At 39.9% G+C, this 26,873-nt stretch overlaps 3 protein-coding genes across 5 annotated transcripts in view; all 3 read left to right on the forward strand.

The window, feature by feature from the left end:
- The first annotated feature begins 70 nt into the window (after nucleotides 1–70).
- Nucleotides 71–3,535, forward strand: trim107 (tripartite motif containing 107). The gene is made up of 2 exons (XM_063473122.1): nucleotides 71–162; nucleotides 1,634–3,535. Exon 2 carries the CDS (start codon nucleotides 1,645–1,647, stop codon nucleotides 3,190–3,192), a length of 1,548 nt encoding a protein of 515 aa, XP_063329192.1. The 5' UTR covers nucleotides 71–162; nucleotides 1,634–1,644; the 3' UTR covers nucleotides 3,193–3,535.
- A 245-nt stretch (nucleotides 3,536–3,780) lies between these two features.
- tpra1 (transmembrane protein, adipocyte asscociated 1) lies at nucleotides 3,781–10,845 on the forward strand. The gene is made up of 11 exons (XM_063474476.1): nucleotides 3,781–3,940; nucleotides 4,726–4,909; nucleotides 5,083–5,215; nucleotides 5,515–5,601; nucleotides 6,320–6,392; nucleotides 6,579–6,658; nucleotides 6,763–6,873; nucleotides 6,967–7,027; nucleotides 7,871–7,973; nucleotides 8,402–8,482; nucleotides 8,919–10,845. The coding sequence occupies exons 2-11, from the start codon at nucleotides 4,737–4,739 to the stop codon at nucleotides 9,187–9,189; spliced, it is 1,173 nt and encodes a 390-aa protein (XP_063330546.1). The 5' UTR covers nucleotides 3,781–3,940; nucleotides 4,726–4,736; the 3' UTR covers nucleotides 9,190–10,845.
- A 231-nt stretch (nucleotides 10,846–11,076) lies between these two features.
- The window catches only part of LOC134627182 (MICOS complex subunit mic25-a-like), a 52,210-nt gene continuing 36,413 nt past the window's right edge, over nucleotides 11,077–26,873 (forward strand). The window contains exons 1-5 of one of the 3 annotated variants that reach the window (XM_063473123.1): nucleotides 11,077–11,322; nucleotides 12,012–12,111; nucleotides 12,360–12,414; nucleotides 13,234–13,390; nucleotides 26,282–26,302. In XM_063473123.1, coding sequence (XP_063329193.1) covers nucleotides 11,239–11,322; nucleotides 12,012–12,111; nucleotides 12,360–12,414; nucleotides 13,234–13,390; nucleotides 26,282–26,302 — 417 coding nt within the window. In that variant the 5' untranslated portion in view covers nucleotides 11,077–11,238. The remainder of the gene's footprint in view (nucleotides 11,323–12,011; nucleotides 12,112–12,359; nucleotides 12,415–13,233; nucleotides 13,391–26,281; nucleotides 26,303–26,873) is intronic. The other 2 variants (XM_063473125.1, XM_063473124.1) reach the window with 2 other exon arrangements.

A 26,873-nucleotide genomic window follows, 5' to 3' on the forward strand; every position in this document is an offset into this window, starting at 1 on the left:
ACAAATTCCATTGGTAGCTGCAGTTTTATTAGCTCCACGTGGGTAGATGACGGCGTCAGTGTTTGCTGAAGGCTACGAGGGTTACAGCGGACCTCTGCGCAGGGCGTTTTCTTGGCGCACCTGACACGGAAGAAGCAACACAAAAAATTACGGTTCCTTCAGGTAAGTCTTTAAAGCTGGATGGTATGTTTTAAAATAATAATAATAATTACATGTTTCTAAATAAGTGCTTACGCTCTACACGATGCCCCAGAAATTTGGGGCTTGAGAGGCTTTTGAAGAGCAATCGTGCAATGTGCGATTTAATAAGAAAACAAAGCCGAATTAAGTGAGCTCATTTTTTTGTTCCCACCCTAGCAGGAAATCGTTCATCGTACATGTGAAGGAAAGTGACCTTTGGATTCCGCTTGTGTGCGTCCTGTTCTCAGGAAAGCGAAACTTAACCAACAGGTTAACAGTCTTCTTACCAGTTACTCGTAGATCTTTCCGTTTCCCCTTTTATGGCCATGACTTCAAGTTTTCATTCACAGCAGGTATCATGTGAAAGGCGTCCTGTAACGATGCTGACATATGGTCTTATTTTGTTTTCAAAGCACTTTTGTTGTGCTTAGTCACTGGTGTAACTTCCGGATTTTACTACTGCAAGAAAATATATTCTATATTTGGACTGTGTGAGACACGGGGAACAATGTAGACGTTACCAGCTATGGGAAAATGGCTAATTATCATTTTATTGTAATGCATTTAGGAAGCTTAAAGATAAAACAAACAAACAAACAAACAAACAAAAAAACAACAACTCGTGGTTTGTCCGTCTGTGGCACCAGCTGTGCAGTTTCCATTAAATAATGTGTTTGCTGTTTTCAGCTGATCAACCCTATCTAGAAAAGAAGTCGATATCGCTCAAATACATTATGCATCCAACCCCCAGACCATGAAAATTAAACCAGATTAAACCTTTTGGAAGCCGAGAAAATAAATATTTGTTATTAGATCATGACAAAAACATAGCCAGGATAGAAGTAACAGAGCTGCAAATCAATGTTACTGTTGCACATATATTTTTCTGATAGTGATTCTAACTGTAAATCTATCATTACTGTCAAGGTCATGGCCAAACTTCTGTAAATGATGTCTACCCACATCAGTAAGTGCCTCACTGGTGTCCTTTCCCCCGTGTTTTGTTGTAATAGTTGTTTTTCTCCTCTGCTGGGTGAAATACACTTCACTTTAATGCTCAAACAAAACAAACAAATGTAAAATTTGGTTGGTTTGCAGTGTGGTCATTAAGAAGACAGAAGCTAAAGAGCTTGGTATTTAATCACTGTCAACATTTTTTTTCTTTCTACTGTGTTTGCATTAGGTCTGGACAGCTGCCAGACCAGTTCAGTAACATACTGCTGTAATACACACACAAAGTGTTATGGCATTGTCTTCCTGACATCAGCACGCCTTCTTTCTGGCAGCATATATTGTTCCGAATGAATGCTTACATTCATTCATAATAATTAGTGTAGAGTGTAAGCCCTTTTTGATAATCAGTACAAACCCTAGCAAACAGTTACACTAATTGTGTATTGTGAATTACTTACCATTGCAAATGTTTACCCCAAGTTGCCTTTTTTGTTTTCAGCACCTGTCATCATGTCTGAGAGTGAGAATGAAGAGGCTTTGGCTTTGGAGCTTACATGTCCCATTTGCCTGCAACTATTCTCTGACCCAGTTTCTCTTCCTTGCGGTCATTTCTACTGCTTTGCCTGTCTTGAGACCATGGCAGAAGGCCTTGACCATCACAACTGCCCCGAGTGTCATTCTGAGTACCAGGGATCCGATGCCCTTGTGAAGAACTTCAAAATGCGTAGTATTGTAGAAACCTACAAAGCCACTGCTGGGAAAGTCCTCCCCCCTGGAAACCCTGCTGATGGCAGCTATGTAACAGTCGAGAGCGATCATAGCTCTATGACAGAGGAATCTGAAGCCAAATATCACCAAGTGCAAGAAAAAGCTGGAGAGCTCCAAGAGGAGAGCGAAGAATGCAAAGCAAAGGATGGGTTTCGAATTGGGTCTGGATCCACAGAGCATCCCTTTTCAATGGATCAGGAAAAATGTGGTGGCAGAGGCAAAATGGAACTGGATGAACCAAAGTTTAAACTGGCGTCGCAAGTGACTGAGCTGAACCTCAAGTTAGAGATGGCAGAGGGTGTCCTTAAGAAAGAAAAGGAGTTGGAGTTAGAGGTGACCACTGCTAGTGGTCTGCTGAGAGAGAAAGCATCCGGCCTGTTAGAGAAGATAAAGGAGCTGTCGCAGAACTACATCGAGGGAGTGACACAGATGATTGAAGAACAGTTAGGTCCACCTGAGGCCATCATATGCTCTCGGGTCAGTCAGGCCTCTGAGCTGACCGAGCAGCTGAGGCAGGCTTTGCAAACAGCTGAATCCCTTTTGAAAGAAGAAGATGGGGCAACATTTAATGAAGAGCTCCAACGTTTGCAACCACAAATTGCAGATTTGATTTCAAAACAAGTGGGAGAAGAGGAAGAGCTTGTTAATGTAAAAGTCAACCTTGCACAGGCTTGTCCCAAGGTGGAAAACATGAATGCTGAGCTGAGGGAAAGACTCGGAGAGATTCAGCGCTCTCTTCGAAACACCCTCAACCCTTCTGAGATCACCTTTGATCCAGAAACAGTCCACCCTAACCTTGTTCTCTCAGAGGACTTGAAAACGGCCACATTTAGTGCTGCCAAACAGAATTACCCGTCCTCTCCTAAGAGGTTCACCAGCTTCTTCCAGGTCCTCAGCAACCAAAGCTTCTCTGAAGGTGATCATTGCTGGGAGGTGGAGCTAGAGGGGTCACCTTGGATCATTGGCGTGTGCTACAGTGGGAAACTAGAACGCAGCGGGGTGCCATCTGCTCTGGAAAGCAGTCGAAGCTCTTGGTGTCTAATGTGGTTCAACAACCTTCTGACTGCCTTCGAGCAAGGTCACAGTGTGCCTTTGAAGAGGACCACAGTGTCACGCAGACTTGAGATCAAGCTGAGCTTCAAGACCCACAGGCTGAGCTTCTACAATGTTAGCCCTACCAGTGGAAAGACTCATATTTATACATTTAAAGCTAACTTAACTGAACCAGTGCACCTGGCCTACAGGATGATGTCAGGTCACCCAAAAGGCCGTGTCACAATTTATTCATAATTGTAACCACAACTTAACAAACTATGCATAGAAAAAAATAGTAAATAATTTAAGTTAAGACTTGTACAATAAAACAGCTTTGCCTTGTACTAGAGGCTTTACATAATGACGGAGGGATGCTTCTCAATTTAGCATCAACATAAAATCATTAATATGAGTGAAATACCTGTTGCAGAATGACTGAAAGACTAGTGCAGACATGCAGAGTTCAGAGGGGAATGTGGATAAATATATTTTTTATTACTCCAGCATAATGCATTCCTTATGTAATGTAAACAAGGAAGAACACTTTAAAATGAAGATGTACTTTTAAAGATGTTTTTCTACTTTAACTGATAAATAAACTCCTTACAAAATCCCCAGGGCCTCTGTTTCATAATATATTATCATTATATAATTAGTCTTCACAACCATACACGCTATTTTACACATTTGTGAGAGATCAGTCTTTTGTGCTTTGTGTTTTACTTGCTTAAGTATTAAGTAAACAAAACCTCCCTACTGCCACATCCATTTCATTACTAAGTATGACATCTCGCGAGACTTGCTCATTCTGTTTGGTGGGTGAGAGTGTCAGCTGACCCGACGGGAAATTTGTTAACGAAAGTATCCGGCGTAGCTATGTCCCCTGTTGGAGACCAGTGTGTCGGTCGATTACTATGTGTATGACAACACATGTGCTTGAATTACATTATTGAATAATATATTTTACAGCAGCTATATCCTTAATTCCGAGTCTTCTGAAAAGGTAAGATGCTAATATTTACTATTTCATGCTCCACGGTGTGTCGGTGTCAGTATACTGCCACCAGTTTGTTTTGTTGCTAACGCTAGTCCATCGGCTTTCAAGCTCTGGTACTTTATGTTACATAAACAAGCCGCATGTACCATGAGTACTATCTTCATTGACGAATTTGTTTCTGAGGAATCAGCGAGTAGTTTCGTTTAATAAACAACACAAATTCCGACGGGAGCTAACAAGCTTAGCGGCTTAGCTAACGTCTGAAATTCCCCTTCCCTAACTGAAAGTATTCCGATAAATAATACGCAGAAGTCCTGCTGCGACATGATTCCTGCCCATTTTCAGCTTTAGCTGACTCTAGCAAAAAATGTACTTATGTTAGTCTTAGCCCCTGGTATTTTTGTAAGCTGTGGACAAGTTTGGAAGGCTACTGTAACTTGTCTCTTGTCCTGTTGTTGAGTAGGCGTCAAGTAAATGTTAACGAGATTAGTGTTACTGCTTAGCACTGAACACTGCATGTCGAGTTTCTCATTATGTAACGTTCAAGTACATGAGCTGTGATTTCTTGATACATCGACTGCACTACTTCTTAAAGAAGTGTTCCCATGTATATAGCTTTATCTAGAAGACCAACTATAAATTCTTTAAAGGAGGATACAGCAATCTTGTATATAGCTAAAGCAGACCCCTTCAGTACCTGCAGCACCCCCACAGTGAAGTTCTTACATATTTCAAAATGACTAACCGTGTTTAAAATATTATTTGACATAATCAGATATTTTTTCCCTCAGGCTCTGACACCATGCTAGCCACAGTGACTACTGTGGTTAGTTTTTCTCAGGACAATGGCAGTGTTTCACCTACGCCACTGGGAAACACAACAGCATTCTCGACCTGGCAACCTGATACCCAAAACAACATCACCAAGCCTCACAAATGCCTACAAGTTCTCTATGAGGACATTGGAGAATCCAGGTAATCAGTTGATTGTGCAAAATTATTGTTGAAACTACTGTTACTATATGTGCAAAACAGAGACTGTTCAAAGTAGAAATTTACCAGATTATCAAAAATGTTTATAGATATGCACTCTTTGCTGAAGGACTTAATCCCTTCATTTACCCTTCACATTCACCTGTCTGCTTCAGGGTGCGGTTCTGGGACATTTTATTGCTCGTGCCTAATGTGGCCTTCTTTGTATTCCTGATGTGGAAGCTGCCCTCAGCCAGGGCAAAGATCCGCCTCACCTCTAGCCCCATCTTCGTCACTTTTTACTTGCTGGTAGGACACAAACTGTACAATCAGTGGATGTGCTTTTTCCTCTTTGAACTGGTATACCAAAGCATTTAAGATGTAAAAGATTGATCTATTTGTCAAACAGTATATTAATACACCTTACCTCAGCCACGCATTGCCTGGCAAAGCAATAAAGGAACTGTTGTCAATAGTGTTGTTGAGTACAGGATTGTTATCAGCTGTACTTTGGCCTAATTTTCCACCAGTATATGATTTTATTATGACCATGTTATGTTGACAGACTACATCATGTAGTCTAACGTGTTGTGTGCTGTGGTTCTTAGGTTTTTGTTGTTGCAGCAGTTGGAATTACCCGGGCTGTAGTGTCCATGACTGTCAGTGCATCCAGTGCTGCCACCATTGTAGACAAAGTAAGCAAGCGCATGATCCACAAGTAAAACTTTACAGGTTTATGGCTACAAGTTGTAACTTAAAGTAAAATTATAATCTGTGATAGAAGTGACAGCTGTTGAATAGCCACGCCCAAAATGATCGAGTCTGTTATGGTGTCAGAGGTTTGTTTTCAGAAAAAGCTGTAAAACAGAGCTGAATTTCAAGTTATTATCTACTGTTTATATTTAATATGTGTCTTCCCATTCCTAATGTTACTGCAATGTACAAATGGGAGCATACCTGGAATTTGTTAAAACGTCTTTTAATTATAGGCTTATAAGAGACTGAAATGTATGCCTTTTCTAAGTCTCTTGTGTACAAAACAGTCTGGGTTTCTGTCAGTATAAATATTTGACTTGTATTGAAATGACAGGGACAATATCCTGCAAGAGATATCTTTTTATTAAGTGCCCAAAAAAGTTTTTGACCTTTCATGTTTAAAAGAAAAGGCGTAGCTTCATTCCACACATACCAGGCAGATCACTATGGAGCTTAGAGAGATGGACCTGTTATTTCCATTGCACATTATCAGGGCTACACTATTAAATTTACCAAAAAAGAATGAATGAATGAATATATAACATAATGGTATGTCTGCTGACCTTTAAAGTTATGCACTTCGACTTAACACATGTTAAAACACAGCTGATCTCCTTAACAACAGGAAGTCCTCCTAAAGTTTTCTTTTCTCTTTAGGTGCTCTGGGAAATCACTCGTTTTTTCTTGCTGGCTATTGAGCTCAGTGTCATCATCTTGGGACTGGCTTTTGGTGAGTTTGCCACGTTGGTTTCAGTTCTCATTTACTATGCATTTTATTTTTAGATGTGTGATGTTTCTAGCTTTTTACATGACAAATGTGTTTAATATGGGGTTTTTATTTTATTTTCAGTGCTAAGTGCAATTAATTTAATGCAGCTGTCTTCCTGTTAAGCATAATTCTTTCTCTGTTCATTAGGCCACCTGGAGAGCAAATCCAGCATAAAGCGTGTGCTGGCTATTACTGCTGTGTTGGCTCTGGCATACTCAATCACACAGGTAATGGCAGATGGGAGGTTAAATATAGTTTCAAATGATTACATCATGACATATTGTGGCAGGAAATTCTGCATGCAGATGAACTGAATAATACATTGTCTCAGGGCACGCTAGAGATACTGTATCCTGACAGTCATCTGTCAGCGGAGGACTTCAACATCTATGGTCACGGGGGCCGGCACTTCTGGCTGGCAAGCTCCTGCTTTTTCTTTCTGGTCAGTAACTCCATTATAATGGCAGCATGAGCAAAAAGATCCTTCACCATAAATGATCAGCCTGTTATCTCATATTTGTCTTTTTTTAAATAGGTGTACTCTTTGATTGTGATCTTACCAAAAACTCCAGTAAGAGAAAGGATATCTCTGCCGTGTAAGTTAAAAGTTAAATTGCATTAAACAACAAAGTTAAGATGGGAAAAGTAGAATTGCTCCTGACTTTTGATATGATAAAACAAAAAGTTACAATTTTCCAATAGCAGAAGTATTTTTGACCTATTTGGCCACAAAGTTGTGCCTTGTCTTTTATCGTTAACTTTTTAAAACCTCATCTATACTTACCTCACGCAATTCTACTTCCCCTGCTGCGTTTGTGTCATTGTCTTCATTTTCACATCCTCACACAGTTGATCAGAGGAGCCATTGTTGTTGATCTTTGCTATAAAGTTAGAGTAGTTGGGGGATTTACCAGCGAAGTTCCATAAAGGGTCTTATTTATAGTGAGTCCATTATCCACAGTAGAGACCAGTAGGGGGCGGCAACAAAGTCCATTTGACATAGTAAAAAATCAGTTTGATTGAAACTAGGGCCTTTTTTCTGCTCTTGTCCACAATTCTGACAATGTTGACCAAAGTAGTAGTTCATATTCTGCCAGATAAAATGACTGTTTTTGTTAACAAAGACTTGCAGCTTTGAAGAGAGCATAGATCATTTTGATGGCTCCAGTTTCCTGACATAAAGGGTAGTAAAAGTATCTTAAGTATTGTCAAACTTTCGCATGTCTCACCGGTTTTGTTTTGTTTTTTTTCATCAAATGAAAATTAACAGTCCATAAAGACTGAAAGAGAGGGGGAAAAACACACACCCATGTATAAAACATTTAACATGGAACCCAGTGTTTTCTAACTCTGATATCGTTAAAGCCAAACTTGGTATTTAACATATTAAATTTACCTGCAAAGCCCTGATTGATCTCTGTTTGGCTTCCTTTCTCCAGCTAAGAGGAGTTTCTACGTCTATGCTGCCATCCTGTCATTGCTGAACCTCGTTCAGGGCCTCGGCAGTGCTCTGTTGTGTGCTGGAGTCATAGAGGGACTATGGTCAGTATTCTGAAGCATATTTGCTTATATTACATCAAAAATACATTATATAGATATAAAGCCAATTTAGATTCTTTTGTGATTAAAAAAAAGTAAATCAAGCCTCATACTTAATTTTATGCTTCTAAGAAGAAACAATAGCTACATTCAGAGCAGCTGTGGCTCTAATGCTTTGTAAGCCTATTAGAAAATGTCCTTGATATGGAGCTGGCTGCCTGTTTTAAAACCTCTTAGTATTTTAATTTTGTTGGCTGAGTTGCACCCACTGGGATGACTCACTGTTTTGCTGGGTCCACCAAAGTTCAATGGAGTTTATACGGGCAAATCTGAACATAATAGTCAAGCAGCAATCTGTTGGTTATGCTTTTTGTGAAGCTGAGAGCTGAATAAGCTTACTGAGATGGTTTGCTCTTTCTCTTGTGAACCAGCTGTGTGGATGTCACAACGTTCCTGTACTTCTCTGCCTTCGCTCCGCTCATTTATGTCACATTCCTCAAAGGCTTCTTTGGGTATGTAGTCACATGAGATGTAGAGAATAAGAGTGTAATCAGCGCTTATTATACATTTGTTTTTTTTCTTATTGGTTTTTATTTTTTCTACTTCTTTTTTTTAAATTCAGCTTTGGTTTTGGTTTATTATTCGGGTGAATTTGCTAATTTCAGTTTAGCTTTTTTGTTTGAAAATTTAATATTTTAGTTTGTTTTATTTATTTTGTTTGTTTCAGTGTTAGTTTTAGTCTTTGTAATTATGTTGGTATTGATGACATATGTCAGACAGGATTCAGGAAATGTAGCCTGTAGATATGACCGTGAAGTGGTTTTCTCTTACATCAGTTTAGATGCTTGATTTATTTGATGAACACTGCAGGAACTGACAGTTTTAGGTCTGTACAAATAAAAGCTTACCTTTTCCCTCCTTTATGTCAAAACTTTCTCATCTCTGCAGTTCAGAGCCCAAGATCCTATTCTCCTACAAGTCGCAGGTAGATGAGCCAGATGAAAGCGATGTCCACCTTCCTCCAACCGTCGCTGCAAACCTTGGTCGTAAGGAGATGAATGACCAGGGCCTGTACTATTCCTCCACCCAGATTGATGGCTCTGGTCCGAGCAGTACTCGCATGGTTGGAGCGTACCTGGATGATGTTGCCTCCGGACCCTATGGGTCCAGCAGCGTTAACAGCGTTGAAGCTGACCGCTGGAGACCTGTAATTGTGTGAAAGGGTCAAGAGTTGTACAGCTGGACTAAAATTGTTGTGCATGTGTAGTGTTGTCAGCAATATGGGGATCAGTGAAATTGGTGCAGAACAAAGCAGTTGGACACCAAGGAGGGTGATAGTGGTCTTTTTTGGAGGCCTGAAAGAGTGGGCACTTCAAACAAACAAAGAAAAAAAAAGTATTTCTGGAGGACTGTGAATTTAGCAACTGCTTTTGTAACATTGTCCAGAGTGCATTGCTGCTGCTGCTGCTGCTGCTGCTACTGCTCCTGCTCCAGCTCCAAACTGGGAGCGCTGCCCCTCATTGTGGCCCCAACAGGCTTGATAATGATTCTGCTCTGCAAGCTCTTATTTCTGGGAGTTTATTGACTCGTCTCACCACATTTTCTGTCATTCCAGCACTAATGCAACAATGAATATCTCAGTTCTCATTGATGATGTTTTAAACCTATTTTAATTACAAAAGTTTATAAAACTGATCAAACATTCTTGTGATGGAAACCTTACATCTGTACATTCCCACTGAAGACTTTCAGTAACAGCATCTCATCTGACTTAAGATTTGTGACCAATCAGGCTAATCAGTTTGCACTGGTCGCGTTGCTTATTGGAAACACTTCAAAGACTTGTGCTAATTCATTTGGTATGTGTTGACAAGTAAAACAGTGTTGTTATGTTGTATGTCACTTCATTATAATAGGGAGCTGCTGAATACAGGCAACGCATTGGTGTTAAAGGTCAGAATGTCACAGACACAAAGGACAGTTCCTAACAATTGAAGCCAGATCTTGTGGATGACATCTTTTCATTTCTGTTTTTTTGTTGTTGTGCTTTTTACTTTATTTCCAGATTAATCAGTGCTGCCAGTGAAGTGACATTTGTTGGCAGGTTATGTGTGTGTGATTTGAAGACAAAATTTGCACAAACTTATTTGTGTATTCCACTTCAATCTTGTGATTGATACCAGTGGTTTTCCAGTTGTGCTTGCTGCCAAAGGTTGCTGTTGCAGATTTGATTTTTTTTTTCTATATTCAGAGTTACAATTGTTACCACAAGTGGTGAACGTACACCAAAAACAACTGTTTTCATGTTATCTAATGGGGGTATTGATACAGTTTTATTACATAGTTTAAACTTTTGTCTTCATGACAAACAAGGTCAGGCACTTGTATTGGATCATTATAATACATTGACAAGGATAAAGCATATTGCATACTGTTGCCAAGGAAAATACAATATTTGGTATGAGGTGATTGCTGTATTTAAGCTAGCAGTATTCATCAGCGTAGTGTTGTAACCAATATGCAAAAAACTAGAGGGTTGCAATGATGTTTTTCATATTTCAATAACACCACAGTAAAGAATTCATGGGATTCATTTGCATTTTTCCTGATTTGAAATATTTTATCCTCAAACGTAAGTGCTGGTGAAATTTGTTGTTTCATGTGGGGTGATGGATTGAAATATTCTTTTCCTTTTTTTGGACAAGAGTTCACAAGTTGCATCACAACAGAATTCCACTCTTAAAAACATATTTGATGGTGAAATCGTTTGGAAATGATGTTTAAAATTGCCTTTCTCTTGAAGTGCATTTATTGTACAATATTCCAGCCATGGTAAATCAAGGTGTTAAGCATTCCATGAACTAAAGAATAAACAGTGAACTCTTTGTTTCAATTGTTTTTTTTTTTCTAATATAATTTGTGTGTGTGTGTGTGTGTGAGAGAGAGAGAGCAAATGCGCTCTGTATGACCTTAAATATACTACACAGGTCGCATTTTAGATTCGTCAGTCTGCAGTTTAACTACAATTCCCATCAAGCCTTCGTCCGTTTACGATAAGCTACTGTTAGCCATTGGATCCGTAATGTAAAATCTGGCCAATGAGCTTTCAGGATACTGCAGCGTTAAAATGACCTTTATTGGAGTATTTTGACCAGCAGTCGCTGTGGCGGCGACTCGAGCTGCTCTCCAATTTATGTCTTCTTCACATAACAGTCGACTTGGCTTGTATTGCGTGATTTAATTGAGTGGGAACAGCAAGCTGGTCAAAATGGGAGGAAACGGGAGCACGGCGAGGAAAGTGTCATTCGGACTGGACGAAGACGAGAAGGTCACAGTAATTGAAGGAGTGAAGGTATAGAGTACAACGTTGTTGCTTTAGGGGTAATTCACACCACAGTTTTTAATATTATTATTATTGCGATATAACGGCTAATGGCAGAGGCAGTAGTGGGATTTTGTGGTGGTATCCGTCTGTCTGCTGAGAGCCTGACAGGTCCAGTGTCCTTAAATGAACCCGGGTCAGAACTTTTTTTCCTGTCATGTCCAGCTACTGTTGCCCTCTTTCTTAGGTTAGTAGGTTATTATTTTAGTAGTGTTATGGATGACTGATAAAATGCTAGCACAGCGGACAATTTCACAGCACTAGGTCACATGAGATGCTGGTGTTATTTCCACAGCAAACCGCTGATAGCTAAGACGCTATGTCAACAACAGCAAACACGTTAAGTCCTATGGTACGTTAATCAGAAGTACATGTCATGAAACATGGGCATTGTCATCAACATATTTGCAGTTTTGCAGCATGAGAATATGTAATCATCTTTTCTATCCATGCAGGCATATAGCTAGCTAGCATTTGTTTCAATACCTGGTCATTGGATTGGTGAGGTGCAGCTCTACAGCATCACATGCTGTAGAGCAAGGAAGTATTTTCTGTGTTAAAGGATACTTGAATAGGCTAGGCGATGGACTTTAAACCTCTTAAGATTTAATCTGGTATACATTTACACTGCATTGCATGTGTTTATTAATCCCATCCAGCTCTCAGAGGATGTGCTCCGCAGGATGAGGGAGTCTCGGGGGTCTGACAGCAGCAAGCCACCAAAGTCCTTGCCGGACAGTCACAAACCACCACCACCAAGTATGTCGCCGGTCAAAGGCCTTTCCTGTCTCACAAACTTCCCATTGTAACCGCAGCAAATATGTTCCCATGCACTGATTCTTGAGCACAACATCAAAATATTGTATAATTGCAGTAGATAGCTTTGCCATGATTCATGTCTGAAGGGATCTTATTATACACACCCCTAACCCTGCTGCAAATCCTGCAAACTGGTTCATACTGTCATTTTTATATTCATCAGTAATGCTTATCCAATTGTGTGTTAGGTGCAAAACCATCAGGACCATCTTCTAAAGAAATTCAAGAGGAAATGCGGAAAAAGTAGGTGCTCACAATGTCAAGGTCACTGTTCCCTTGTGTTCAGTCATGCTTGTTTACATGTTTAGAGTTTGTCCTGTAAGTTGGCTTTGTTGCTCTGTTTTGTACACACACTACCTATTGTTTGTCTGTAGAAGGATCACTCCTCTGGTGCTTTTTCTGAAGTTTCTTCTAGTTTTCACAGTTACTGACGGGAACTTTTTTTTTTTTCTTACCAGGTTCACAAGTCTAAGGACTTGGATTTTACATGCCATAGACTGTAAAACTGTTTGAGACAAATTTTTTTATTTCAGATATCAAATTGTCATAAATTGAGTTGTATTTCTGTCATAGTTGGTTAAGGAACAGCTGCAGCTGAATACATGTTGAATACATGGAGCTGACAGATATTTGAAATGGCGTGCACACAGTGTGCAATGTTGTGCAAACGTACACATGCCGAGTGACCTATTGACACTGCCTGTGCTACATTACTCTGTATAACGGGCCTGTTTCTGTGCTGTTGGAGTGCCTATATGCTGTGCTGAGCCTCTGAAGACTTACATATTGAAGTCCAGCAGTTCTCACTCATGCTCATTGCAATGCAGTTAATTTACTCTATGTATATTTTACTTTTCTATCACATTACAGTGGAAAACCATGCGTAACATTCTGGAAGTGACTTCTGTAGGCGTTTTCCACATTTATTTGTAATGCTTTGCATAAAGCAATATCTGTAAAACCTCAGTGGCTAACCCGCTATGCGAACAAAAACTTGAGAAGGCTTTCTGTTGCAAAATAAAGTGTCAAAGGTTAATAGATCTTATTTTTCAATTACTTTAGCTTTGAACGCCAACATGCCATGGTGAAGGAGGAGTTGGCCAAACTGGCCCAGAGGGAGAACGAGAATGCAGCAATCACTGGCCTGGATGAGCTGACCTCTGCCCTCATCATAGAGAAAGGAAAATCCCTCGGAGAGCACGAAAAGTCCAAGATACTGGTGAGTGATGTTTTCTGGATCTATGCCAGGAGCACATTTATTTGAATCTTCATGTCCTGCATAATTTCACTAGACACGTCTTGATAAAAATATACTTAATTTGTTAAGGCTTAACCTTGGTAATGCTCTTATATGAATTTAAAGATGTGGGGAGACGTGTTTGTGATTGTTTAAAGTTCCAGAAAGTTAAAAAGAGCAGTGTTAATTTGTTGAGATGCTGTGTAGATCTATTTATTTATATTTTTTAGGCTAAGTTAATTGTTCCAAGACTTTAACATGAAATAATGGCTCAATTTATCATTAAAATTGTAAAATCTAGCAGTAGTATGGATGCAGAGTAGTACCCTGATGTAGTGGTAAACAGCACCCTCTACTGCTTTGACTTTGAATACTGAAGCTTTAGTGAAGCAGGGGATATCTGTGTGTCCATGGTTTTTGCTCTGCACTTCTGAATAACATGTTTGTAAAAGCAGATAAATCAGATATTTGGATATTCAAAATCTGATTGTCTACTTGTTGTTCAGTTAGTAACATTTGTCTTATTGTCATATTTGGTACATGAAAGTTTAGTTCAGTATATTGCAAAACTCAGTGGTCACAGGTGTTACTATACTATTTGTGTTTGGCATTGGTTGGAGTTTCCAATGATGTGAGAGCAACATAAACGTCATGGTGGAAATATACAGTGTCTACAGATCATGGAAATTTCTGATGGTTCTCGTAGTGCTTTGTGGCCAGTACTGACTTACTTCAGCAGGTCATGGCAGTAACAAGAATATATGATCACTAAGTGTCTCCTACTATGAATATTAACACTCCACATTAATGTCCTAGTGTTTAATTAAATGTCGGTAATCGCGTCACCCTCGTGTTTTAGAAGCGGCCTGGTATTAAAAGCGTGGCAACAATAAACTTGACAATTGGATACAGAACCTGTGATGGTTCAGCATTTTACTGTCTCAAAGCAGGCTTGTTGAAACAAAATGTTGTCAATATTCATAATTTAGACTGGTAATGAGTCAAGCCAGCAGTGTGGTGTGTGTAGGATTTCAAACGGAGACGTTAGTGAGTCAGATGTGTGAGGAGTTTGATGAGAGATGGAAAATAATGTCTAAGGCAGTAAGCTTGACTCAAAGGCTGGAAATCCTCCTGTAAGTGTGTGTGTGTGTGTGTGTACATGTTTGTATCTTAAACAAGTGTGTTTTATGTGTGTTAACCTTGGATAGAGTGTTTCTCTTGTTAGTGACATCTATGTATAATTATGAGCAATGAATTATTGCTGATGATTAATTAGCAATTCTCTCCCTGGTGGCTTCACTTGGCTCTGCTAAAGTTAAACATTGTGGATTTCCTACAACCCCGTCTCCCTCACACTCTTTCTCCCCTCCAATTGATTTGTCCTGCAGTGTCTTTTCAGCGTGCCAGCCCGCTGTAATGAATACTGAATGAAGCTGCTGGCTTAGTTTACGCTGATACGGGCTCCAAACATTTAATAATGTTGAATTGCAATGAGAAACTGAGCACTTCCCCTCAAAGCCTTGTTTTCTACTTTTTCTGTCAGGACAAGTCAATACAAGGCGTCAGTGTGTGTGAAGCTGTGTGTTTGTGTTCAAGGAGGGATGGACTAAAAGTGTTGCCTGTCTGTGGTTGTAAAGAGCAGAAAAGAAGTGTTGAGGAGACTCTGTCATTGCTTGTAGCGTGTTTGAGAAGGTTGAGCCTCACAGGTACAGGTGCAAACTATTTAAGTAAAAGGAAAGGGATTTTATTTATTTATTTATTTTTGGCCTTTAGGTGATGATAGAGTTGCTGTAGATAACCTGCACAGTGAGTGAGAGAAGCCTAGAGGTTCCCACCTTTTCCTCTTTCTCACTTGTCTTTCTTTTTCAGTCTCACCTCTAACTCTCCCTTGTTTCTGCTCAGCTAACACATTTATTATTCCTCAGCTTGATTTCTATCCTGCTTAAACTGTAACCAATCCTTAATTGACCAAAAGCGATAAGACAAAACCTAGAAGACCTTAGTTCTGAGATAATTAGATGATAAACATTTTCCTGCTTGTGCTGTATTGCTTCAACTTTTTAGTGCATTCAAAGAACTGATTTAAAAGCTCCTCCATTCTTAGCAGGTGGGCTTCCCTCTCTTCTTTGTATTTTCCATTGACCTTACATTGGAAACGACCTTGCAAAAACCCAGCTGGAGGCTCAAAGAACAGCTTTCCCAAGCCCCCTGTCTTTCCCCGTTACACTTTCAAATGCACTTTGAGTAGTTTCTGCGCTTGCCATGTTCCTTAAAGGCAGATGCATTCTCTCACACACTTCTGTGACACTTGCCACAGTATATTGGCACATATAGCATACGCTTCTGGCCTGTTTTCCCCCCTGTGCATTCTTTGCTGCACAAAGTGGTCTGACCAGCGTACTTGTCAGTCAACAGAAAGGGTCATCCATGTTGAGCAACATGCAGTTGAGATTTTGAAGGCCTGCACAGGAGCATGTTTGTGTTGGTTGAAAACCCCTCTCCGGAGGCATGCCTCTGCAAACACACACAACCTTGGTAGCATAAATTAAGCATTACTGGTGGGTTGATTAGGGGTGTGTGAAGGCATGTACCCACTGAAGAGCTGAGCTGCTCCTCACACTGCCTCAGGCTGCCTGTCACAAACATTCACATTAGCCATTTACCCCACACTCAGCACCGACCAACACCACCACCGCCATGAGTATTTGTGTGTCTGTCTGTGTCATTGCATATGTATACCTGTGCATTAAGCTGGCTCCATCTGTCAATCCACTCATAATGTTGACTCTTTCCATCTACGGCCCATTAATTCTTTCACATTAACTGTAGTACTATAAGAGTCTAGCTATCTTTTCTTTTACAGACTTGTTAGTGATTTTGGTCAGACTTTTTCACACTTATTCGCCAAATGTGAAACACTTTCCCAAATTGTGGCTGTGTTCTTGCTGTACTCCCCAGTTAACACTGTCGGGTTTAATTAATAATGTGGTTGTGGAAGAAGTGTGTTTTCAGAAAAAGTGCTGCTGTAGTGGCGCTCAAATTTAGGGTAAAGATTAGGGCTAATAATAGCTAACAATCCCTATTATTAGAGGAGCTTCTTTTCCTTTTTGCTCGTCCCTTTAGGGATCGCCACTGTGGATCAACTCTCTCCATCTCATCCTCTCGCCCTCCTGTCACGCCAAGTTCCTACACATCCTCCTTCACTAGATCTATGAATCTTCTCTATGGCAAAAATATTACACCGGATGCCCTTCCTGATGTATTTATCAAGATTGGGAACGGCACTAGAAGTGTACTGGCTTGCCACCCTAATCGCACCCCACCACACAGTTGTGGCTATTATTAATATCTGAAGCTATTACACTTAAAATACATTTGTAGTGGTTTTTCCACAAAAATACTTTTTTGGGGGCAGATGATGCTTTTAAGTTGGGTTTATTTATTTATTTTAATGTGTATCAGGTGATGTGGGGAATCTGTGTACTCCTCCAAAGTTTATTTTCTATACAGTGCTGGATTCTTTTCTACTCCTACTTCTGACTCATATTTCACCATGTCCAAGTTCTCACCCCACCTACAAAGGTGCTCTTAAGAAGTGCATTCAACTTGGCTCTTGCAGTGTGTCATCCTGTCTCATTCTCAGACTATATTTAACTGTTACACCACGAGTGAAGACACAGAAGAGATGACGCGTTACATTAACACCTAGTCCCTTCTCCTCTCCTTTCTTTCATTAGCACCTCCTGTGTTTGTTTTTTCCCCTGCCTGTTCTCTCCACCTCAGAGGTGTCATTTCTGCTGCAAGTAAAATGCAATTAGTATGCACAGGTATTCAGAGCTGAGCATCTAACACCCGGAGACATGCAGACAACAACAAGCATCTGCTTGAAGCTATTGAATTTCAGAAGCCGGAAGGGTGTGAAGAATAGACTTTAATACCTGTGTGTGGACCATGGGTGAATGTTTGTATTCCTGTATATTAAAAGCATTCTTTTATCTGCTGTCTCCAGTGAAGAAATCGTGATAAACAGCAACATGAGTGCTCATACTATTCTAATTCAGATCTGCTTAGCAGAGTTCCAGATGGATCCATTTCAGTGACAATATTATGAAGGAACTAATAAAAACTAAAGGCACTGATATATATGAAGATAATCTTAGGAGAGAAGGACAAATAGACTGAGTGCCAGCTATGAATCTTTTTATGAGAATTTACTGTTGATCAGTCTTATGAGCTTTTTCTGTAGTTCTTGAAAGTGTTTGTATTATTATAATTCTGCATGTTATAGTATAGAATTTATATTTGCACTAAAGATTTCAACTCGTTTGTATTCTGCAAACCAAGAAGAAACCCTGCCCCCCCCCCCCCCCCCCCCCCCCACACACACACAAAGTTCAAGAGTCAAAGATTTCTTTATTTTTTTTGTCAATTTGCTTCTTGTACAGGTCATTCAAGAGAATCAAAATTCTGTTTCTCTTTCACCTTAATATAAAGAAAAAATAAGAAAAGATGAAGCACTCGCCAGGGAATACATAAAAATGAAACCTAAAATGAATAGTGGTAGTAGTGGAAAATATAAATAAATGAATACAATAGCTTGAGAGATGTACAAAAATGGTAGTGCAAATGGCCAACAGGAAAGCTGCTTTTGCGAAGCTTTGGTTGAATCTGTTGAACTGTAAAGAATGCTTTTTTTTTTCTTTCTTTTTTTTTTTCATGTGAAAATATAGTTGGTAGCACAGTTTTAGCTGAAGTGTGTGCGATAAGAGGTGATGCACCCGTTTGGTCAGTCCTCGTGTTCTCACACCTCCTCCTTCCTTTTAACACCCTCGCCAGATTGTGGTTTATAGATTTAAATCCTGCAGCAGGTACTTCTGTAAGTCTAAAAGTGTAAATGTTGCTGTGAGGCAATGCTTCTAGGAATTTGATGTCTTTAGTTGTTTTGTTTCCTTTTATAGCAACATGCAGCCTGTTTCTCTTTACCATATATTTCTAAGTCATTTCCATTTTCATTTAGAAGTTAATATGCCTGCTATTTGGATGTTTTTCACGGTGACAAAATAGGATGTAAGCCAATAAAGGTTCACTAGATGGCACTGTTGATGCATGTTTGGTTAGCCGGAGGATTAAAAGAAGGATGAATGCGTGTTCTGCACAGCAACATGTGCTCCTGGGCAACATGTTCTTCCAGCATTTATTCCTCCTCCTCTGTGTCTCATCTTTTTATCTGCCCTTTATATGTGTGTGTGTCTGTTTTACTGTGTGTGTCTCTGTGTGTGTGTATGTGTGTCTGTTTGTGCCCGTGTGTGACTGATGACTCAGAGTGAAGCATTTGACACTGTCCAGAAAACCGATGATGAAAACCAGGGTGAAAAGCACAGAATTCATTAAAGTCAGACCTGAGATGACAAACACTCAGACCACAGGGTTGATGCCACACATGTTAACAGTATTGCCCAGCTGCTGTGTAGAAACACTCGGAGATGACACTTGACAAGACTGGAAATGTTGTGTTTTGCACTGAATATGCAGCCTTTCAGCTACAAGATGTTCTCACTAACCAGCAGGCCCCCCTGCTGTCTAAGTCTAAAAGACATTTGTCTCATTACTGAGTAGAATTCTCTGCAAAAGATCTCTCTGCTGTTGTTTCAGCACATTGCCACACTTTTATTGATTACTTTAACCTTTATCTTTTAATTAACTGTTTCCATTATCTCTGTGATTACATACACTAAGCTTTAGGATATTATTTATTAACATACTCATTTATATACTTGCCTGGAATTGTATACCTCCTTGCTGATTTGGCCTGTGGCTACACTATTCTGTCTGTTCTAATTACTTCAAGTATATGAATCAAGCAACAAGCGTGTGGCTTCAGCTCTAATTCATGGGATACTTTTTCATTAAGGCAAGATAACCTACACCTAATTCAATAGTTTCACATGATTATAGAGCAGATTATCTGATCTTGTAGGTGTACAAGATCACGTGAGCACTTCTTGAGGTTGTACTTTCATTCACTATTTATCTTTCCACATTTGTTTTGGGTTTTTTTGGCTGTCTGAATAGAAGCCTTTATGGAAACACCAACATTTAATTTAGCCTGACATTTTAGATGCAGTCACATTCAATGTGTTTGCTTTTCTTTGTTTACCACCATTCGTTTTGTCTTGAGCCACCTGTGATAGTAGCCTGAGAAGTAATTGTGACTGTTATGATGGCTGGCTGTGGTGGGAAAATGGCAGCATTAGGCTAGAGATGATCCATAGAGCTCAGAAGTAGAGAAACACAGTTGGGGAAAGACTGCAGTAGCTGAAAGGCAGATAGAAGATAATTTATTACTATAGCCCTTACAAATGAAGATGTCTCACTATGACTGTCTGACTAGATAACCAGGCCTGGTTATTGGCCAAAGACACAGAGACAGGAGGATGACAAGAGAGAGGAGATACTTGATCAATAAAAAGAATGCTTGTGGAAAAACATGTATAGACATTGCAATGGATTGAGAGGAATTTGTATTGAAACTGAGTGGGTTCACCATAAGAGAGGCGTTTGAGTCCAGCAGAATGACGTACTGTGAAGGTGCACACGGCGTTTTATAGAAGCCGACTGAGGATGAAGTACAAGCGATTCAGACACACACATTCACACACGGCTAAACCACTTGTTATCAGCTAGTGTAATCACAGACTTGACATCTTTTCTGCATGTTAAAGCAGCTAAGCCCTTTGTGCACACTCTCACTCGCTCACACACTCGCACCGTACATCGTCTAAAGCAACAGTAATTGCTGACGAGCAGAGCGCTCACCGGATGAGGAGATTTTGATCGGTGCCGAGCAGCGAGAGAGCGCCTCGCACAAATCCTGTCAGTTCAAAGGACAAATGTGTAGGACTGGAATACCTCTCCACTCTCCAGGAGAGTGGTTGTGATGTAATGAGACGGCTGGACAAGACCTATTATCCACAGGAAAAAAAATAATTCCTCTCAGATAATTGTTTTCATAGGAGGCTATAATGATTAATGTTTGAACACTCAAAGTATGAGTCAAAGGTTTTAAAAATTTTAGGAGCTTTTGCTAATTGTTAAAGTAAATTGTTAGGTTGATTGGGCTGAAGCTTCCACAGAGAAAAACAAAGGCAGGAGTGCTGACCCTGAATTTGTTTTATGTGAAAGTTTTATTTGATTCTAGCTTTTGTTTTTGCTTCATGTGGAAGTCTCAAAATCACCAAGTTTTATCATTTAATACTATTAATAATATTAATATGATTTATATGATAAAGAGTAAACCTTGAACCTTGGCTCTGTTTACCAGAGAACACATTTTAAAACAGGTAGTAGAACATAGTCTAATTTCAGGAGTCAAAGAAAATGAAATACAAAATCTATTCTAGTTATTTATTTACTTATTTAGGCAAAACTTATTTTTCATAAGCTGAAAAGACTCTTCAAGACAGAATCATTTGGTAAGTTTTTTTTTTTTTTGCTTTCTTTTACTATTACCCAGTTTTCCAACAAAGCCTCTTTCTTTTTAGTTGAATTGCATCATTTTTCCTCAATCCCTCCTTTCACTTTTTTCATCTTAGTGTCTTTTTCACTCTCTGTCTCTGTGACAGTCTGTGGTGCAAAGCAGGCTGATGATGAAGTGTTAATTCATTTAACCTCCCCCAGCTATGTGACGACAACACACATTTAATGAGCAAACAGCTAGACTAACCAATTCATGCCTTTTGTGTTTGTAGTACACTGTGTGTGCATTCTCATGTTTGGTTTCATGTGTCTCTTGTGGCTGCATGCAGCTATGTACATCATAAACAGATGTCAGGGTGAGGATTTATGCTCATTTATGTAAACATCACCCTGTTTCTTACTAACACCCCCTGCTGTTTGTTTTTGTGTATCAACTATGAATTGTAAATTCAATCCAGTTGTTATAGAAGATGTAAACTCAATGGCCACGTTTGTCAAGCACACCTGTTCAACTGCCCATTAATGCAGAGACCTAATCACCCAATCACATGACAGCACATCGATGCTGCAGTGTGTCTAAAGTTCAAACCAGTAAGCACTCTTTCCAACCAAGGTATGGAGAAGAGTATCTCTGTTGAACTCTACATGTTGAACATTGGAGCAGATGGTCTACAGCTGCAGAAGACCACACCAGGTGCCATTCTAGTCGGCTAAGAACAGAAAACTGAGGCTACAGTTTGCCTGGGTTCACCAGAAGTTGGACAGTAGAAGACTGTTGCCTGGTCTCATGAGTCTAGATTTGCGCTACAACAGTTGGATTGCAGGATCAGAATTTGGCACAAACAACACAAAAACATCTTGTATCAACAGTTCAAACTCATGGTGGTGCAATGGTGTGGGGGATATTTTCCTTGGCACACTTTGGCGCCCCCTAGTTTCAACTTAGCATTCCTGGTACTAACGGCACAGCCTACTTTAGCATTGTTGCTGACCGTGTCCATCCATTTATGAGCACTGTGTATCCATTTAATGGTAGCTACTTCCAGTAATGACAGTATCATTTTCTATGTAATATAAAAGGGTCAGATTGTGATATCATTGCTACAGGAACAGCATGCCTTTACGTTCCCTAGTCTACACAACAACGAAACCAGCCTGGGCATATCTGAGAGTAAGAGCCGTATCTCAGCCTTTGATGACGATTTAGTAGCTAAAAAGAAAACCACTTCAATAACCTTCAAAAACACACAGTACTTTGCAAAATACGTAACAAAACTGTTCTGACTAAAGGTGGAAACGGCAAACTTGTTTCACCACTTGAGGGAAAAACAAACCATGGAGTACAAGCATGCTATGAAGGAGGAGATACTAACAGCCGGCGATGTCCAACCGAAATGTAAACGAATGACTCCAGCAGGCGCTTGATAGTTACACTCCAGATGACAGGCAGAGCAACAGTAGATGAAAATTGCTGATGAGGTGACGCGGTGTTAAAGGAGGGTTCTACGCAGCTGGTTCAAAAGCTTGACCATGAAATACAACTTCCCAGGTAGAAAATATTTTTCAGTTTTATTGTGTGACAATATTGTGCAACTCTGGCCAAGATAGAAGGTTAATTCAGTTCAGGTCAATTCAGTCACCTCAAGGCGCTTTATATTGTACGCTTAAGTCCCTACAATAATAGAGAAAAACTCCAACAATCAAACCAACCCTCTTTGAGCAAGGACTTGACGAGTGCTTGCTCAAAGTGATGGAGACGTGTAAGCTCAAGTTCATACAAATGCTCTTCATCAGTACCAGTAGATTTTTAGTGAAGATGGCAACAACCAAACGAGAGGTGGGGTGACAGCACTTAGCTTTACCCATGGTGTTTATTACTGGCACAAGTGATGAATGTGCTTACTTCATTTGAGATGGCAGGAAGAAAGCTGTCACTGAATTAGCCCTTATTTTCTCCTCTCTGTCTGTGTTTGTGCCGTTCTCTCTTCCTCTCCACCTCTTTCTCCCTAATTAAAAAGCCAAATCAGGAGTTAAACTGCATAAACTGTGTCTGCCAGTGACATTCTCCAGCCTAATCCTCATTTTAGCCCTCTTTCCTCATCTTCTCTCTCGCCTCTCCTGACAGCGAGTATAAAACCACAGCAAAATCTTTTCTCCCCAAACACAGATTTATTCAAATGTACCGTTTGCATAATTCAGTATTTACATAATTGATTTTCAAGGAAGCATTTCTCACCATGTGAGGTGGCTTTGCAGACCAAAAGGTCTCATCTTGAGACAGACACACACACACACACACACACACACACACACACACACACACACACACACACACACACACACACACACACACACGTGCCCGCACGTTCTGAGTGAAGTGTCACATTCGCTGTCACTGTTATTCAGTTTTTAACTCCCACAGAGAGACAGACAGACATGTGTGTATACACACACACACACACACAGTGTTGCTCTAACATTTCAAGTCTAAATGAAGCATTCCATGAAGCATCTGTTGACCCTCATGATACACCCAGCAAACACAATTCAGCTCAGCATAGATTAATCAAATCTATTGAGATCCATTAAATTGGTGTGGTTGTGTGGAGGGGGTGTCATTATTTTGCTTCCTTGCACTGGAACTGTAGTTTTCTCCCTAGAAGTCAGTGTCCTGTAAAAACGACCAAGAGCACAACATGCAAACCCCAAGAGGTGGAAAAGCAAAAAAAAAAAAAAAACCCTGCATAAATCTCTACAACTGTACAAATTTTACTTCTCTAAAGGTAGTGTTAGTAGAAGGACTCAAACAAAAATGAACACTGCTTTCCACTTTGTTCTTTGCCCACATGAGACAAAAATGCATAATCCTATGTTTGGAGGATAAAAGGCAATGCAGACCAACTCCAGAATCTCATCCCATTTGTGAAGGATGGTGTATGAAGCATCACAGTTTGGAGCTGCTTTGCTAACTCAGGTTCTGGATGCCGTTCAATTATTGAAGGAGTGAATTGTGAATTTAAAAAGGGTTTAAAGAAATTTCACATTAGACTGTTAGGGCTGTCAACTCAAACTACATGAAAGATGGATAAAAACTTGTAGATTCACTATCTACAAAATATATTGATGAAAGATGAAAATTCAGATTTTGGAATGGCAAGGTCAGTCCTGATCTCAACCCAATTGAGATACTGTGGGATGACCAGAAGAAGATGGCTGTTCAACTGAAACATGGAAGTAAGACTGAAGGAGGACTTTTTAGGGAGGAATGATCCAAATGTTTGTTCCGCAAGACTCAAAAGCACCAAAAAGCATCTCGTAAGATCAATGCAGCTGAAGAAGCAAATATATGTAGTAACAAAAAAATATTCAAGTTTTTTCCAGAATTGGAAATGTCTGAAACAGTTTGATCAGACTTTAAATGAACCCTGCCGCTCTCCGCCATAAACTCCCTGTGATATCTGATTGCACACGTCTGAGAACAGCGCGGGTAATTGTCTGGAGAATTCACAGTGAGGAAGTGAACGTCATGTGTCCTGCCTCCTGCACAGACACCAACTTTGCCTTAACCAAAGGATTCAGTAGTAAGAAGAGCAACTTTGTTTTGTTAAAGCCTAAATTTGAAATGTTGTTGGTACAGTTACCTGCAGTCTAATAGGAATATTCCTAAACTGTTGGCCTGATCTACATACAAACATGATCTGATCTGCAGACAGTTATAAACCAGCTGTATGTATTTCTGTTAACTGAGGGATCTATATGTATTGGCTTGATCTAGGTTAAAGTCCCTGGGAATTAACCCTAGTCTAATTGGAATTCTTCTTTGGCTGTGTTATTGCTAGCTCAGTGGATTCAGACTCTTAATGTTCACATTGAGGCTGCTAACTGCTGGTCATCAGGGAGCTCGGAGCTGGAAAACAATGAGTGGATGCGTCTGAAATGCTATGTGGGCTATGGCCCATGAACTGCACCAAACTGTTTGGGTGTGAGTTTGTCTGCATTTGTATCATAACAAGCCCCTTCACCTATCTTCTAAGTCTTTCATCTATGGAAATGGGACCTCCACACTCCTGTGAGCACTGCTGGGGTCTACATACACACAGCACAAACACAGTCACATTCAGACACATACTTGGTTTAGGGCCAGCCATTGAAGAGCAGGGAGGTTAAACAGATGGCATCGGCTGTATCCGTTACACGGATTACCCAACACACACATGCATTCTGCCGCAACTGGCTTTGTGAGTTCACCTCATTTAACTGAATGGTGTCTTTATGAGGCATAGCAACATTCGAGCCACCTACTGCTCTAATCTGCCCCTTTCTGTCCTGTGTCTAATGCCAGACTGGCGGTACTTGGTAGGACTTCAAATTCCTTAACAGAATGTTTTTGATTTGGTGATATTCAAGAATACGCCGAATTATAAGATTTTATTATGGTATTAAAGACTTGTATTGAGGCTTATAAATGATAATAAATACAGCTGGTGAACAGCTAGTCTTGGCTGGCCTACTAAGAGGTCTTAAAGCAAACAGTAATCATACACATGTATAATTGCAATTGAACTGTTATTGTTAAAACTAAAAGTTCAGGCTTAAACTAACAGTAAATCATCTGTAGTTTTTGTTGTTGTTGTTTTTTAAGCCAGAGAGACTTCTTCAGTCTCTGAGGAAGTCGCTTACCTGGATTATTGAGCATGCATCAACGCATAAGAACAGGATATACACATGGTCCATTTTTGCATACTTTGTCTACCAACTCTATGTTGTGGTTTCTACTTTTTTACACTCTTTTAAAAGTGTAAAGATAATCTCTTCTCTCTCAACTGAAGAAAAAAATCAAGGCACATCATGAGATACAAGGCAGTGAAGTAAAACAGGACATATAGGTGGTCAGGACAGGGAGTGCGAATGGAAAACTGACAGGGTAGTGAGGATCATGAGACTTGTTTAGATCCAAAAACATGTAGAGTATGAAGATTTTGACACTTGTGCCACAAAGTTACTTGGTTAGAGAGTCCATGTTGCAATATACTGGATGTATTATGAGTGCTATGAGTAAATAAAATTGCCATCATTTGAAGGCTAGAATGACATCTCGGGTGACATTTCATATCTTGCAAATTAAGTTTAAATCTTAACCACTTGCTCTGCAGTGTGATGTATTAACCTTGTTCTGTCCTTGATCCTTTTCATTTCTTTCTTCTCTTGCTCTATGCTGCTTGTTGCATTCACCCCCTTTCTTTAAATATCTCTACCTCACCTTCCTTCTTCACTCTCATAATATACTTATTGGTTGTTTGCTCTTCCCCTTTGTCTCTTTAACCATCTACTCCAACCCCGTGCCTTTCTTATATCCTCTACTGTCTAACTAACTCCTGCTCTTTCTCTCTCTCCCAGCCTGCAGATTTGGATGCCTGGGTAAGCAACACCACCATCGCTAGTGCCTGCTTCTTTTCTTTCTTTCTTTTTTTTAAATTTACTTTTTTTTTTCTTGCTCTTCCCTTCTTGCTCTCTCTCCTCTCTCTCTCACTCTCTCTTCTCTATTCAAATGTCATGTTTTCATTGTGCATTAAAGCGAGGCTGTGAGTATGCTGCCGCCACCATTCCACACAACAACACTTTGGGAGGTATTCAGCTAGAAAATTACACATCATCTGTGCTGCTGGCAGAGGTGATTTTACTCACAAACACATATATACACTCACATCCCTTAAGCGTCAGTGTAGAAGAGGAAAGCTCTGTGAGAATAGGATAGGGATTTACAGATGTGTTCCTTGGGAATACATGCGACTGTTAAGTTAGGATGAGATTAGATTGGATTACAATAAATGTGATGTCAATCAGTGTAAGAGTGTGCGTCTGCATGGTTGTACCCACCATATCAGCAAAAAGCAGGGAAGATCAGTAGATCAGTCAGGGAAGATGTTGTTGTTCCATCTGATCTATATCGCTCTTGCTAATGCACAACTCAGTACAGTAATCAGTCATC

This window comes from Pelmatolapia mariae, linkage group LG5 (assembly GCF_036321145.2).
Source record: "Pelmatolapia mariae isolate MD_Pm_ZW linkage group LG5, Pm_UMD_F_2, whole genome shotgun sequence".
Taxonomy (NCBI): Eukaryota; Metazoa; Chordata; class Actinopteri; order Cichliformes; family Cichlidae; genus Pelmatolapia; species Pelmatolapia mariae.

What these genes read in the sequence shown, in the direction of transcription:
- tpra1 (XM_063474476.1), top strand. Translation starts at nt 4,737, where the DNA reads ATGCTAGCCACAGTGACTACTGTGGTTAGTTTTTCTCAGGACAATGGC. An exon ending in TGGCATACTCAATCACACAG is followed by an intron (nt 6,659 to 6,762) that starts GTAATGGCAGAT and finishes ACATTGTCTCAG; the next exon opens with GGCACGCTAGAGATACTGTA. An exon ending in AGAAAGGATATCTCTGCCGT is followed by an intron (nt 7,028 to 7,870) that starts GTAAGTTAAAAG and finishes TCCTTTCTCCAG; the next exon opens with CTAAGAGGAGTTTCTACGTC.
- trim107 (XM_063473122.1), top strand. Translation starts at nt 1,645, where the DNA reads ATGTCTGAGAGTGAGAATGAAGAGGCTTTGGCTTTGGAGCTTACATGT.